This window comes from Centropristis striata, chromosome 6 (assembly GCF_030273125.1).
Source record: "Centropristis striata isolate RG_2023a ecotype Rhode Island chromosome 6, C.striata_1.0, whole genome shotgun sequence".
NCBI classification, from domain to species: domain Eukaryota; kingdom Metazoa; phylum Chordata; class Actinopteri; order Perciformes; family Serranidae; genus Centropristis; species Centropristis striata.
The window spans coordinates 24,607,993-24,624,202 of NC_081522.1; the positions used below are offsets into that span (position 1 = coordinate 24,607,993).

Consider the following 16,210-nt stretch of genomic DNA (forward strand, 5'->3'; position numbering starts at 1 on the left):
AAATACAGACAATATGACCTGAATCCTAAATGTTACAGTGTATGGTATGGGGGGCTCCCCCGCCTTGCGGGGGTATACTTTACGGCCCAGATTTTGCTATACTTTAATAGAAGTTTTGAGAAGCCTACAGGCATCTTTGTTAATTTTATACTTCATGAGGTTTGGTTAATTACTAACTAACATTTTTCATGGTCAAAGGAAATCTCTTCAGGTAAAGTGGGTGGCTCTTAGAAGAGCCTTTGTGTTGCAACTGATGGAGCAGCAGCAGTCTACTTGGAGCTGGTGTACTTGGTGACGGCCTTGGTGCCCTCAGACACGGCGTGCTTGGCCAGCTCCCCGGGCAGCAGCAGGCGGACGGCGGTCTGGATCTCCCTGGACGTGATGGTGGAGCGTTTGTTGTAGTGAGCCAGACGGGAGGCCTCACCGGCGATGCGCTCAAAGATGTCGCTGACAAACGAGTTCATGATGCCCATGGCCTTGGAGGAGATGCCGGTGTCGGGGTGGACCTGCTTCAGCACCTTGTACACGTAGATAGCGTAGCTCTCCTTCCTAGTCCTCCTCCTCTTCTTACCGCTCTTAGTGGCTTTGGTCACGGCTTTCTTGGAGCCCTTCTTGGGCGCTTTCACTGGATCAGGCATGATTCAAGCAGAGGTTGTTCTAGAGAGAGAACAATGACTTCAGCAGCGCGGTGCAGTCTTTTTATAACCACCTCATGCAAATGAGAAGTGTGCTGTTGCTCTTACAGGATTGGCTGTTTTCTGAGCTGGACTGAGCATGCGCTGAACAAGAATACTGCCCACTATAATCTCATACAATCAATTTTATGTGGGGAACAGAATAGGAAGTTACTTAAAGGAATTTATTGTACAAAAGTAAAATAGACAGAGACCTTGGTGTTTATTATAACAGTTTTCTTACTAGTATTTTATAGTATATTTAGCTTGCACTGTTAATGAGGTTTCTTCCCCTCTTGCTCATCACTAGCTTTCTTTTCACTCATGCAGTTTACTTTTTCAAACTTTCTAAACCCAACAAAATGATACAGGCCATAACATAATTATTATTATGTTTGTATTACTTATTAATTTTAACAAGAGATATACAGCACTTCATAACTCAAATGATTTTATATTCAAAAATGACTCCCAAGATATAAACCACATTGGTCAACAGCTTTGATGGATTTATTAACAAGGCAATAAATGTTTCACGTTTCCTCAGGTTGGAGTGAGTCTAGTTGAGTTGATCTAAATTTAGAAAAGGTAGATTACAGGGGTTTCCTATGCTATTATGGGTAGTAGTTTTATGAAGTAGTAGAGTAGTCTTGAAGCGCGTATCAAGGCTTGTTTCTTTAAGGGCGAGTGACGTCATTGATGCCGTCTGAAGCCTCGCTGGTTCAGGGAATGGTCTGAGTGTTGGCGTGATATATGAACGTATAGAAAAAATAATTTAAAAATGACATATTAAAGGCAATGGATACCCGCAAAATTGAGTCCAATCACAGTGGCAAAAATATTCTTTCTAAATAAATAATGAATAAATTCATCATCATCATCATCATCATCATCATCATCATCATCACCACCACAGTATTCATATTGGCATGAACACTCTCCATGGGTCACTTGACAAGAAAATTGTCCGAGACATTTAAAATTTTAAGATGAAGGCCATTTTTCAAGATGGCCGACACCTAAGTGGAGCAGTTAAGTGATATAATGGTTTATTTGGTGATACAAGCATACAAATTGGCATGAGCAGTCTCTGTTGGTCAATTGACAATAACCCACCCACAGTTACTTGAAATTCCAAGATGGCGGCCATTTTTCAAGATGGCCGACACCTTAGTGGAGCAATTGAATGATATAATGGTTTATTTGGTGATACAAGCATAAAAATTGGCATGAGCAGTATCTGTAGGTCACCTGACAATAAGCCAGCCACAGCTACTTGAAATTTCAAGGCGGCAATTTTTTTTTCAGGATGACTGCCCCCTGCCATGTGGACCTTTAAATTATGAATTTTCTCATAGAAATGTATTGGGTTCCTCAAGAGAGGTTGTTTGACTGTGCTTTGTCTGACTCCTTGCCCATGACCTGTCCAGTTTGGTAAAACCTGACAGGAGTTCCCTCCCACTGGCGTAGCTCTCCGGGTTCACCGAGGTACACAGGCTCCCTTACCATGAGGGCTTTTTTAAATACTTTTTTAAATTACTTTTTTTATAACTAACCATTACTACTGCCATTAAACATGCCAAATAAATACTAAGGGGTGGGGAAACACAGTTGTGGTGCTGAACAGACAGTGCTCCAAAATAATAATTGAGCAATGGTTAATACTGAATGGCAATAATGACAGATCCAGAGGCAACAGCAGCTCTGACACGGAACCATGACAAACAGTATCTGAAACTATACTAGGGAACTAAACTGAAAATGTGAAAGCAATGTTACAAAGTAAAAACTGAACATGTCAAAGTAATAAGCTGGTGACAAAATAGAACATAATGCGCCGATGTGGCGAGGGGAAGCCACACTTGAAAACACAAAGGACAACAAGGAATAACACTGGCAAAAGAAACAAGCAAGTTCAAGTTCTAGCAGGGGCAACTGAGTCCATATCTGTAGCACTTACACTTTCCAGTACAAGCCTTGGTGCACCCACATTTTGTCAACTCCCAACAACTCTCTGCAATAGGTGGAAGTGGAGTCCAGAAGACTTTCTACTCCTTGTCCTGTTTAACCCATCCCGTCGTACGGGCTCGGCATTTGTGGATGTCTCTTCAATGCCTGTCCCCACACATATCCAGCCTCATAAGAAGAGTAACTGTGGGTGGGTTATTGTCAAGTGACCAACAGAGACTGCTCATGCCAATTTGTATGCTTGTATCACCAAATAAACCATTATATCACTTAACTGCTCCACTAAGGTGTTGGCCATCTTGAAAAATGGCCGCCATCTTGGAAATTCAAATAACTGTCGGTGGGTCATTGTCAAGTGACCAACAGAGACTGCTCATGCCAATTTATATGCTTGTATCACAAAAGAAACCATTATATCACTTAACTGCTCCACTTAGGTGTCGGCCATCTTGAAAAATAGCCGCCATCTTAAAATTTCAAATGTCTCGGACAATTTTCTTGTTGAGTGACCCATGGAGAGTGTTCATGCCAATGTTCACGCTTGTATCATAAACAGAAAGATTCTGGCAAAAATTAGCACTTAGCCGCTCCACTATGATTATTCCCATGCTAGCAGACTGATTAAATATAGACTATTCAGATGCTCAGAATATATTCAGCCAGTTGAAATACACCTACAGTAATGATTTTACTGGAACTGATATAATTAATATATACCTATGTAAAGATGTATCTCATGAAATATAACATATATAATATTCCATTTGTGTCAGATAAGTATTCCCATCTTCCTTTTATAAGATGAAAAGTATCAGTACTGACACTATTGGCACTGTATTTATTTAGTATTGGCTATATAGACAGGCATAGTATATTCAGCCAGTTGAAATAAATCTAAATTAATGATTTTAATGGTACTGAAAAATATATACCTATGTAAAGATAGATACAGCTGGATATATATATATATATATATATATATATATATATATATATATATATATATATATATATATATATATATATATAATTATATATATAATTATATTGATTAATTCATTAAATCAACCCAGTCTGTGTTCACATTTTTAGACCTCTGAGACTTCCGTTGCCCGTGATTGAAACAGCAAAACATTCATTTCGCGGACATTCTCGGCACAAAGGAGAAAATCAGGGAGTGAATTACAACCAGATGAAACAAAAACAACGTCAGACAACACTTTTTCAGTGTTTTCTGAAGCATGCCACTGAACCCACCACTGACACTGCAGCTTCAGCAGAAGAGGTCGGAGAAAAAAACAAAACAGCCAGATGAAGATGAAGCTGAAGCTTATCAGAAGGAGCCAGACGCAACCATAAGGCCAACTGGCAAGTGAAATTAACATAGCTGGTGATTGTTGGTATATTTAGGGCCACGGGGAAATCGCACCAAGCACTACTACAAATTATACAAATTACATATCAAAACGTGCGGTTTGATCGGGATCGGTGTGCTATTACTTTTCTCTACGGAATATGAATTTATTGCGATGTAAGTCGCAAAAAACTGTGCAAAATTTAGCATTGAAGTGAATGGGACGTCCGAAATAAAATGAGCAAAAAAGAAAAATAATTGGAGATTTTTAAACGTCTACTTCTCCGGCATAATTTCACCTAGAGACTCCATTTAAACTTTAAACAGTAGACACAAGTCTTGTGTATCAGTGTATTAATCCACATTTCTATAGGTCATACAATTTTTTTATCAATCCCTGTTCAATGACCTTGATCATTTTTGGAGAAATTCTCAGATAATAATGGGTGTGTATATCATGGAATGTTCGTGTCACAGTGTGTGACATCATCGCCAGAGTGCAGAGTACAGTTGTTGTTTTTTTTACAGTGTAGGTGCTTCTGAATATTAGAATTGATATAAAGTTTTTACACCTCTACATATAATCATATAATGTCAGTATTTCCATCTCTAAAAGCAGCTCTCATACCACTGTCAGCCATCGTGCAGACTAAAGTTGGTTACTCGCACCAGGCCTACTAAGATGTCCGCTCTTTTCACATAGACTAAGGAGTAACAAACCTATTTGAATCCAAATAATTGTAATGCAGTTAATAAATATCTGGAGCTGATAAAAAGCAAATAGGAGTAACTTGTACAGATAACAAAAAACCTGAATGGGATGCACTTTTTCAGGTATGTGTGCTGAAGCAGCCCTGGAGGACTGGAGAGAGGAGGGAAGAGACATTTCCATGACACAGTGAAAAGGTCAAAGACAGGATTTGTTATTTTGTACTTTATTTTGTAAAAAAAAAAAAAAAACCACTTGGATCTTTTTCCTAATTCAAAGCAGAGCTATTAGTTGTCTAGTATATACATTTGATTGGTTTGAATTACAGGAATGTACTTGAAGTGTGCTCTGTACAGCTGTATTATGTATGAAAATACAAGCATCAGGGCTCAGTATCAAAAAAACTAGAAATCATTATATCATTAAAAAAACATTAACTACTGGTATATTGTTACAGACACAAGTTACTGTGTTCTCTTAATGTGTGAGAAAATCTACCAGTTTACCAGAAGTAAAATTAGGTGTTTTTCCTTTTCCTTTACATTTACTTGCATATGTTTATATTCTATATTTTTAGATTTTATATATATTTTATTTATTGTCGCACTGCTTTTGGAGTCATCTTTTAACCCCATTGTACATACGTATAGTGACAAATAAAGGCATTCTATTCTATTCTATTCTATTCTATGATAGGTGTATAGATCAATATATTGGTTGGTTGTTGTCTGATGCCCTAAAGTTCACTACATTATTTACCATTAGAAGTGGCCTTACTGCGTCTCCCTGAGTTGGATTTTCATGTGATAAGGTTTAGGAGTCAGAGTGACTCCATAGACCGGAGTGTAGTCTGGTTCTCCTGCATCCTCAGGCCAGGTGAACTTAAACTTCCTCAGCATAGTCACAATGATGAGGAAGAGCTCCATGCGAGCCAGACCCTCTCCAAGACACACTCGAGGACCTGAGACATAAAAAGACCTCAAAGTTATCTGTAAAACTTTGATTAAACCCACCCTGCAGGTGTGATAGAATGAGACACATGTTTTTTAATGCTTTCATACCTGCAGAGAAAGGCATGAAGGCCTCTGGCTTCACAAACTCTCCCTGGTCATTGAGGAAGTTCTCAGGGTTGAATTCTTTGGGATATTTCCACTGTCCCTCCTCGTTCAGCACTGAGATCATGTTAGGGATGATCAGAGTACCCTGAGGAGAAAAAGAGGAAAGGGCATGAAGTACCTGATAATGTAACAATTTTCTTAAAATGTAATGCCTGAAAATGTGTTAAGAATTTGCATTTAACCTGATCAAAATGTAATACAGCTCTCATAAGGGAATACAACGTCCTCTCTCATAGTGTAAAAACCCCTAACTAGCAAATCATGTAAAAAATAAAATTAAATAAAAAGTGTTTTTTTTCTTTGGAAATGTAAAGTGTAAAAGTACACAAATTGTATAATACTGTTGGTGCCATTTTATCCTATTAAAAACAGTACAATTTGACACGTATTTCATGTTTGGAAATGTAAACTCCAGGTTTCAGGTAGAATTTGTCATTTAAAACAGATTGCAAATGGTACATTTTTATCGGGCAATACCGTATTACAGTAAAATCCAAATCCACTGGAAACACATGCTGATTTTTGACTTTCAATCAGTTGAACACTAAAGGATTCAGATGAGGAAATCCAAATACAGATCCTGTAGTTTTAAAGGGGGTGCTGACCAATAAAGTTCGCTACACAACTTTATTTATAATAATTATCTGTACAATAAGGACTTTCTATAGAAATCATGTGCAATAATTCAATTACATTGTCTTTTAGTGTAGAATGCTTTTGTTACTTTTATTTTATTTACAAAATTACTTTATATTCTCATCTTCTACAGCAGCAACTGTAACAAAGCAACTTCCCCCCGGGGATCAATAAAGTATTTCTGATTCTGATTCTGATACAGAGGATAGAGGGAAGATATTTGTAAAAGGTTAAAAATTCCTACTATTATTTAAGTATTGTACAAACAGTCCAGCAATCTGTTTGAAAAAACTACATTGAAAGACACTGAACTGCTTATCAGTCAAATGTGAATTAGAATTAGCAGAAAATTCATCTTTGTTCCATAGTGAACATCCCCTTACTACACAAGGTGGTGTGCTGATACAGGTGCTTCCTACCTTGGGAACGGAATATCCCATGAGCTCCGTGTCTTTGGTGGTACAGTGGGGGACACTGAGGGGAACAGTGTTGGCTACTCTCTGCACTTCATGGATCACAGCCTGGATGAGGAGAGATTTAGACAACATGTCCTTTGGCTTTATTTGACTTGAAGCCGATGCAGGCTCACACAGAAACACAGACAAATAAACTTGGAATATGGGACCACGTCAGCAATAAGCTCACAAGCAGGCAAAAAAGATTGTGAAAACTGCTGTTCATAAGCAGTGGTTACAATTAATCTACCATGAAGACACTTTTGTAAATGGCCCCTACCTTTAGTAAACTTATTGTCCTGTTTTAACAAATATTCTCAGACTTTTGTGTACACATAAATGTGAGTTTAAAGTGAAAATATTATGAGGAATCTCTCTATACCTGCACATAAGGCATGTTGTGTCTGTCGTCAAAGCTGGCCTTATCCTTCCCTCCCAACACACTGTCTATCTCCTGCTGACAGCGCTCTGTGAGATACAGCAGAGAAAATAATCATTGTCAATGCAATTGAAATGTAAAGACAGTCAGTTTGTTTACATGCACAGTTTAATCGAGCTATGCTTAAAAATCGATATTGGCGTCTAATCGGACTTCTGTCCTTGTCCCAGTTTACATGCAACTGAGAAAATCAAATAACTGACAGGAACGTGTCCTCCTCCTCAACACTGGGGGCGATATGCATCATTTCAGCAGGTTAATATGGCCCCCTTTCTGGTTGACCGGCTAATTTAACCGGCTAATGTGACTAGCTAATGCGACCGGTTAATGCAACCAGTTAATGCAACCCGCTAATATGCAACCGGCTAATGTGCGACCGGCTTTCTTGGATGTTTTGTTCCGGGGTCATACGCCAGCGGGTGGTGGAGTATGTGGAGCATTGTCTTGTCATACATGCCGGCAAACAGTGGCGGTTCTACACAGGGGCCTCCAGGGGCCACTGCCCCTGTGAAGAAGCCCTTGGCCCCTGCTGTGGCCCCTGTGTCAAATTAATAATAAAATGATCAATTTACAACGATGAACGACGGAACAATTCTTGCACATTTTTTGTTCAAACAATATCTCATTGTACACAAAATGAACCCAGAATGTGAACATTGTATAATAACTGAATTGTGCAATAAAAGCTTGTGTATATATAAAAAAAGATCATTCTCACTCTACTGCACTTTCAAAATAAAAAAAGTAATTGTGCACAAAAATGAGAAATGTCATTGTTGTACAAAATTATTGTTGATGAGTGTCATTGTTTCAATCAATGTATTTGTATCTTCCAAATATACTTAAATTAGATTTTTAAATAACCTAAAATAAAGGATTTGAATGCTTAAATATCATCTTTGGTGTTTTTTTTAATGTGCCCTCTGATTAAAAACTGGCCCTTGCTTGGCCCCCACAGTAAAACTGGTCTAGAACCGCCACTGCCGGCAAAAATCCTATTCCAACCGCATTATCTGGGTCTGAGTTGGAGAACTCCGACATCAGTCGGACTAACACGTTTACATGCTCTTCAGTTGTCCAGTTATAGTCAGATTAAGGCAATAATTAGTTTTTTTTCAAGTGTCATGTAAACGTACTGAGTGACATGACTGGGAGTGGGTGAACGGGCAAACCTTTATTCAGGGGTACAAGTAACAATTTACATTTATTTTAGTTACATTTACTGCTTACAACAGTATTCCTATGGTGCGTTTTTCTAATCACCAATTTTACCTTTGCTTAATTTTTTTTTACCTCAGGTTTTTTACATTGGATGCAGAGTAAAAACAAAAGTCCCATGTAAAAGTCCTGAAAGACTGCGCGAGAACAGCTGAAATTACACATCTCCTTGATGTCAACATTTGTTGGCCAAGTGTCTGGGGGTGTGAGGGCTGCTGACCAGGCCCAGCTGTTTACACTACAAAAACAGCAGAGTGATGCATAGTGCCATTATGGTTAATGGTTAAGTATGTAAACATACACACAAAAGTAGTAATTTAATTAATTAATGAAATGGATGTTCTTAAACAATGTGATGTATCTATCCATAGTCAGTGTTTTACCTTCACTACCTACCCAAGCAGGTGGAGGGCAGGTTTTATTCTGTGCAAGAACAGGCTCTGGAGCCAATGGCAGAAAAGTAATTTACTTGTGCAGACATACCCTGTATGTGTGAGAAGGTGGTTAGATAGAGGAAACCAGTCAGTAGGGTGTTGGAGGTAGTGTCAGTCCCAGCAAAGTGCAGATCCAGAGTATACATCGACAGTCGTTCTTCCGAAAGGAAAGAACCATCCTTGCGTGTCTAAAAAGATGAGAGGGGTTGTTTTAAGATAAACCAATATTAATAACATACAATAACTCCTTACCGAAACCCAAAAATTTAAACCATGGGGCATGAAAGGGTCCACATACGCACAAACAATCAGTAATCTTAACTCTTAACAAACACACACACCTTATCCAGTTCATCCAGATAGCAGTCAACAAGGTCTCGAGGCTCTCCAGGAACTCTGGTCTTCTTGTGTTCTTTCACCAAACCAGCTGCGAGATTCAGGCAAGTCTGAATAACATACAACACAAGTAAACATTCACAATCATTCATTTTCTCACTGCTAAAATGAATATGTTGTGGTTGTCACTATATATATATATATATATATATATATATATATATATGTGTGTGTGTGTGTGTGTGTGTGTGTGTGTGTGTGTGTGTGTGTGTGTGTGTGTGTGTGTGTGTGTGTGAATGTTTGAGCATGTAGATAAAAATATAAAATCAACCTACGTCAAGATTCTTAAATCCCTTTTTGAAGGGCAGTGGCAGGCCACGAATCAGGGGAAAAGAGTCGTACAGCTGTAGGAAAAAGAAAAGTCAATTGGAGTTTGAATCTGCTTCCTGACAAAATGATTTTATCTTAACATATCCCAGCAAACATGAGTCCGACGATGACATCGAGGAATTTTATTTGGGATCATTTGGGATTTTTACTTGAATGAAAAGTAGGAGCCATGTCACAAAAATGAACTGCTGGAAATACTTCTTCAACAAAAGAAAGAGGTCTTTAGAGTGTTTGGCAGATGTGATTCAACTGAGAAATAACAATACACCAACAACTGCCTCAGAAGTGTTGAATGACTATGGATGGTGTGAAAACTTGTACTTTAAGAGGCTCTGAAGAATGGTGTGGCCACAGTCTCTCATCCAAACCCTGATCTTCACTATACCTTGACATTAGCATGACAAATTACATGTATTTTTACACAAGCTTAAATAGTACACATTATACATTAGTAAACTAAGACTGTGAACATGGTCAACACTATACCTGCTAGTTCAGTTACACTCTTAGCTGTGGATTCCTAGTCCAGTTGATATTAGTGAAGCAGCTTTGAAGGCGGAAACACGCTTTGACTCACCATAGCCCATGGTCCATTGACCAGCTTGGCGTTCTCAGTAAAACATTGAACGATCACTTTGATGAACTCATCATCATACTCATAGCGTTTTCCAAACAGAACCTGGCAGATGATGTTGGAGGATGCATTGTGAAACATAACCTGAGGACTGAAGGATTTACCTGTGAAAGACAAAATGTTGACAAAGTGTAACACAGCGTTTTACAACAATTTAAAAGAACATGAAACTAACAGCGTGGGTTCTCTCTGGGTACTCCGGCTTCCTCCCACAGTCCGAAAACATGCACTTAGGTTTAATTGGTGACTGTAATTGCCCGTAGGAGTGAATGAGAGTGTGATTGTCTGTCTGTAGGTGTCAGCCCTGCGATAGTCTGGCAACCTGTCCAGGGTGTACCCGCCTCTCACCCAATGTCATCTGGGATCGGCTCCAGCCCCCCGCGACAGAGTGCTGATAATCGGTTAAGGATAATGAATGAATGAATGAATGAATGAATGAATGAATGAATGACTGAATGAAACTAACAATAGCACAATGCAAAAGTCAACCTGACACTAATGTATGGACAAAATCCAACTGTAACAATCTAAATAATATCATTGTGCTGCTCAAATGTCAGAGTCACAGATTAAAGTTGACCAGACCTACAGAGGACATACCAACGCTCTCATCCAGTTTGTCAATGATGTACTCTAACTCTGCATGAATCCTCTCCTCCATTGAGTTTTTCCCCAGACCAAAGTTCCTCAAGGTCATCAGAGCAAAGCGACGCTGTTCCCTCCAACCAGAGCCGTAATCTGCCAGAATTAAACCTGCAACAGGTGTAGTGAGACAAACAGCTTTCATGTCATCTCCTGTCAAATGTTCTCAGTATATCAGTGTCAAATGTTTATAGCTGTTCTCGACCCTTGATACTTACCCTTCATTACAGTCAGTGATTTAAAATACTTTTAATAATATCAATAAAGTCATTAAGTTATACTTGAACCACTTGGACTACTTGGACAAATCTCCTAGCATAGAAGACGACCTACTTACATTTGTGGCAGAATTGTCTTTGCATTGCATGGTTTTGGAGACAATCTGTCTTTCACTTTATCTCGTTAACACCATGTTTCCACAAATTACTGCAAATAAATAATGACTGTTCCATGTCATTATTATGGAAGAGGATTGGGGCCAGGTAAGAGGAAAAAAATGAGCAGTTCGAGGTTAAAGCCGAAGTGATGAGAATAAAGTTTAAATATACGATTTCGAGAAAAAAGTAGAAAAGAGTAGAAAGTCTGAGTCTGGTTATGTTTGAGAGATATTCACAGATGTGTTTTGTTTTGGAAAAATCTGCTTTTATGTGAATGTTTTACACACATATTAGACGTATTGAGGAAAATCAGGTTGTAGCTTGCAGTCTACTTTACCAAACTCAAAAAGCTGATTTTATTCTCAACATTTCAACTCTATACTCTTTTTTCTCATAGTGCCTAAGGGATTTTTTTTACCTCCTCCTCTCATTATTTTTTTTTATCCTACCTGGCCCTAATCCTCTTCCATAAATGATCAACCCATTGACAATGTATCTTATTTACTGGTATGATTGCTGACTGGAATGGAATTGGGTGTAAAATATCAATAAGAAGGCAGCCTGGGACTAGGCAACAGAAACCATGAAAAAGTTTTTCATATTTTCAATGTTATGTAAGGACAGTGCCCAATGTGTTAAATGAGGACACAGTAACCAGAAAATAGGAGCAGCCTGTTTTTGAAAAGACTTGTGGTTCAAATAACAACTATGCCCTGTGAATGGGTGAATGGGCAGCTGTTTTTTCAAAAGAATTCCTGAGGACAAGTGCAGGCAAGATTTAAGATTGAATAACTGCCTGGATGGATATAATGGCTCAATAAAGGGGATTACCCTACTTCCGTGGGAAGGTAAATAAAAACATTCATGTTACATAACATAAGCTTGTGTCCCTCCTTTAAAATGATGTGTTGTTGCTAATCTGTAATTTTTCTGTGATAAACTAAAATAAAGTTAAGAAAAATGTATTATGATACACTTTCTTTGAGCCAGATGTACTTTATAATACATCATTCTCTTGATAATCTTCACACAATATCAAATCATTCATCATTCATCATAAATCATTCAGTGCCCAATCATTTATCATGTCTGTTCTACCTTTCCTCTTGGTGGCATGATTGACATACATGTCCTGGGGTCTTCCAGCAAAATCCACACCCTTGGTCAACGTAGCCTCCTTCATGGCCTTCATCCCATTGATGACTACAGCTGGTTTGAGACCAAGCAACAGACTGTGACCAATCTCATGTAAGGTTGGTCACAGTCTGTTCCTCGGTTTCATACAGTCTATAACTACTCAAAGTGTTCTCCCATTGCACAGTTTTAGAGGAGATTATTTCATGTAGTCTGTATGTGTGATTACTAATCAGAAAAATAACAAAGTTTAATTATACATTCTCTGCCCTATGACATATTGAGTTTTGTTTTACCTTTCTGTCGGGAGGCATGATTGACATACATGTCCTGGGGTCTTCCAGCAAAATCCACACCCTTGGTCAACATAGCCTCCCTCATGGCCTTCATCCCATTGATGACCACAGCTGGTTTGAGACCGAAGAACAGACTGTAGACATCTCCATAAGTCTTCCTCAGCTGGTAGAAAACAGGAAAATTTACAAAGATGAACACACAAAAACACATACTAATATATATATATATATATATATATATATATATATATATATATATATGAAATGGTTTTATTCTGGTTTTAAATGGTTTTATACACAGTCGCGCATAAAGTTGGAATAAAATATTTCCATGAAATGATTGTGAAGATGTTGTTTATTCTTGACAGATAAAGTGTATATCTTCTCAAAACTTTGGTAATCAATGTCTTACAAACATATCACAATGAAAATGAAACCACAATTAACCTATGCAATTAACAGAGGAGTGTGTCTGAAAACAAAATATTGTTAATAGAATTGTTTAATGAGAAACGAACAAACTCAATGAAGAAAGTTTTAAATAAAATAAAAAATATAAATACTATTGGTGCAGAGGATGCATATTAGTTTGAAATTAAATGATTTCATTCCAAATACTTAAACTGGATGTTTAAATAGTAAGGAAACAGCACCAACTAGCCCTTTTCACCTACATTTTTTCTCATGTCTGATATCTCAAAATCTCCTCACAAACTTTATCTGATGAACAAGTATTGTGTGTATGTTAGACAACTCCCACTGTGCACAATCAGTCAACTCTGTGCAAACAACAATGTGTACATTGTGTAATCACATTAAAGCAGTAGTAGCCTATTGTAACCTTTACCCTTAGAAGCTCAATATAAAGTGCACAATAAGTCAACTTTGTACAAACAACAATGTGTACATTGTGTAATCACATTAAAGCAGTAGTAGCCTATTGTAACCTTTACCCTTAGAAGCTCAATATAAAGTGCAAATTTATTCAAATGGCTTTTCAACATGGTTTGACATTTTTAGACACATTTTATCTACTATTAGTAATTACATCAATGTCATTACAATTTAAGGCATAATAAGACATAAGAAACATTGTTCGTTCATTCATTACATCAAGGTGTAGGAAGAGCAACATCATTAATTTGTCATTTTTCTTACCCTCTCAAAGCCCTTCAGGGGGTTATCTAGGCTCAGGTGCAGAATGCTCCCCACTATCGGCAGGGCAAGGGGTCCTGGGGGAAAGTTCTTGGGTCTCCGGGATTTGAGTTGAAGGAAGATGAAGACAAGAAGGAGCCATAGCAGGATTATTGAAGCAAACATGGTGTAATGGGCTGAACTGAAAAGGCAAGCTGAGTGACTTGTTTTTCAAAGTACAGCTCTGCTCTTTGCCCTGCCTCTCTCTCTCTCTCTCTCTCTCTCTCTCTCTCTCTCTCTCTCTCTCTCTCTCTCTCTCTCTCTCTCTCTCTCTCTCTCTCTCTCTCTCTCTCTCTCTCTCTCTCTCTCTCTCTCTCTCTCTCTCTCTCTCTCTTCTGTTCAATTCAACCTAACATTATTGGCGTGAATGTTCAAGCTACATTATTGCCAAAGCTGAAATACATCTTATAACTACATTTTATGCAAGGCAACTGAATAGGTAATCACAAAATATACTTTAATCATACATGTAATGTAATAAATCATCAGTTGCTGTTTTGGTTACCAGGGAGATGGTTAAAATTAGGATATTTCTTATCTATTTCAACAGAGAAACCCTCTCTTACATGATTTTATTTTACTTTTTATTACACTGTGTTATAAGAATAAGACCACTCTGCATCTCCCAGTGGTATGAAAGCCAATGCAGAAGAGTCCAGAAGTTGAATCCACTGGCTACAAAAAGAAGTCCATTCAGTACCATGATGCATTGTGTGTTTTTGTCTTATTACCTTGACCCTTTTCACATTGTGCTGTACTAGGAACTGCAACATTTTGGACACTTAAAAAATATCTTGTTCAGTGTGTATCGACTGTTTATTTACCAAACTATCTGGACAGCATTAGCATTAGCGGCTATTGTAGCATCATTGTGGCTTCTGATCCACTCTGCAAATGTATGTGCTGCAAAAAACAACATTAAGAAAGCTATAAAGATATAGCAACGGCTTAAAAACCAGAGCTCACAAACCAATGGGTGACTACATCCACTAATATATACTGAAAATATCACCCTTATGACGAGTATGACGTTGTAGCCAGTCGTGGATGAAGTATTCAGATATGTTACTTTAAAATACTAACCACACACAATACACTGTTAAAAGTAAAGCTTTTGTTGCAAATGTTACTCAAGTAAAAGTAGCCTGTGTAAGTAATGCCATTTATTTAATTTGAGTTTATGTACTTTGTCATCCATGCCACCAGGGGGTCTAGGCCAAGGCTAGTTGTAGTTTTTGAGTGTGCTTGACTACTTACTTGCTGTGGCCGTTTTATTTGCCTTTTCATTGGGAAGTGGTGGTGGTTTGTCATTATTTGTATTGTAAATGTGAAAAGGAAAAAAAATATTGACTTGTTAAGGTTGGTGAAGCTGGCTGCAGAGGAATGAGCCCTTGAGTTGAGAGTGAGGTGGCTCTTAAAAGAGCCGTTTTGTTGTTATGGTGTGGTAGCGGGTGACTTTAAGCTCTCTCTCCACGGATCCTGCGGGCCAGCTGGATGTCTTTGGGCATGATGGTGACCCTCTTGGCGTGGATGGCGCACAGGTTGGTGTCCTCAAACAGGCCGACCAGGTAAGCCTCGCTGGACTCCTGCAGAGCCATGACAGCGGAGCTCTGGAAGCGCAGGTCGGTCTTGAAGTCCTGAGCGATTTCTCGGACCAGGCGCTGGAAGGGCAGCTTGCGGATCAGCAGCTCGGTGGATTTCTGGTAGCGACGGATCTCTCTCAGAGCCACGGTACCGGGCCTGTAACGGTGAGGCTTCTTCACGCCGCCGGTGGCCGGGGCGCTCTTACGGGCAGCCTTGGTGGCCAGCTGCTTCCTGGGGGCTTTGCCTCCGGTGGATTTACGGGCGGTCTGCTTGGTTCTCGCCATGACTTCTTCTCTCTCTGATCAGGAGAAATGTGGAGCTGACTGCAGAGACTCGCTGCTCTTAAACTGTGGGACCGGCTGTGAAATGTGACGCTGCTTCAGACCTCCGGCTCCTGATTGGTGAGGGGCTCCTCCTGGAGCTCAGCGCCGCCCAGAGCAGCGACCCCCACCCGGAGCTCCGCTGCCCTATTGGGGGGGGAAATAATTTCAAAAAGTCCGCCAAAAAAGCAGAGCTGGCCGCTTCAGGACCGCCCCACGCGCTCTGTGGATATATAAAGGAGGGGTCTGTCCACAGGGGCTACAGTTTCTTTGAGTCAAAACTCTAGAAAGCATCAAA

At 39.1% G+C, this 16,210-nt stretch overlaps 3 protein-coding genes across 3 annotated transcripts; all 3 read right to left on the reverse strand.

Annotated features, from left to right (window-relative positions):
- Nucleotides 1-193: 193 nt before the first annotated feature.
- Nucleotides 194-679, reverse strand: LOC131973304 (histone H2B 1/2-like). Its single transcript, XM_059335271.1, has one exon. It carries the CDS (start codon nucleotides 636-638, stop codon nucleotides 270-272), a length of 369 nt encoding a protein of 122 aa, XP_059191254.1. The 5' UTR covers nucleotides 639-679; the 3' UTR covers nucleotides 194-269.
- Nucleotides 680-4,952: 4,273 nt separating this feature from the next.
- Nucleotides 4,953-14,134, reverse strand: LOC131973272 (cytochrome P450 2F2-like). Its single transcript, XM_059335231.1, has 11 exons — nucleotides 13,973-14,134; nucleotides 12,815-12,977; nucleotides 10,966-11,118; nucleotides 10,309-10,469; nucleotides 9,677-9,745; nucleotides 9,347-9,451; nucleotides 9,055-9,193; nucleotides 7,297-7,382; nucleotides 6,879-6,980; nucleotides 5,767-5,908; nucleotides 4,953-5,666 (listed from the first exon to the last, which is right to left on the reverse strand). Exons 1-11 carry the CDS (start codon nucleotides 14,132-14,134, stop codon nucleotides 5,479-5,481), a joined length of 1,470 nt encoding a protein of 489 aa, XP_059191214.1. The 3' UTR covers nucleotides 4,953-5,478.
- Nucleotides 14,135-15,420: 1,286 nt separating this feature from the next.
- On the reverse strand, nucleotides 15,421-15,904 carry LOC131973292 (histone H3). Its single transcript, XM_059335258.1, has one exon. It carries the CDS (start codon nucleotides 15,874-15,876, stop codon nucleotides 15,466-15,468), a length of 411 nt encoding a protein of 136 aa, XP_059191241.1. The 5' UTR covers nucleotides 15,877-15,904; the 3' UTR covers nucleotides 15,421-15,465.
- Between the last annotated feature and the right edge of the window lie 306 nt (nucleotides 15,905-16,210).

Bases quoted from the DNA above. Each gene is read 5' to 3' on its own strand.
- LOC131973304 (XM_059335271.1), bottom strand. From the start codon at position 638: ATGCCTGATCCAGTGAAAGCGCCCAAGAAGGGCTCCAAGAAAGCCGTG.
- LOC131973272 (XM_059335231.1), bottom strand. From the start codon at position 14,134: ATGTTTGCTTCAATAATCCTGCTATGGCTCCTTCTTGTCTTCATCTTC. The intron at 10,470-10,965 runs GTATGTCCTCTG...TGTCTTTCACAG, and splicing joins CAAACTGGATGAGAGCGTTG to GTAAATCCTTCAGTCCTCAG. The intron at 6,981-7,296 runs GTATAGAGAGAT...CTCCTCATCCAG, and splicing joins ACAACATGCCTTATGTGCAG to GCTGTGATCCATGAAGTGCA.
- LOC131973292 (XM_059335258.1), bottom strand. From the start codon at position 15,876: ATGGCGAGAACCAAGCAGACCGCCCGTAAATCCACCGGAGGCAAAGCC.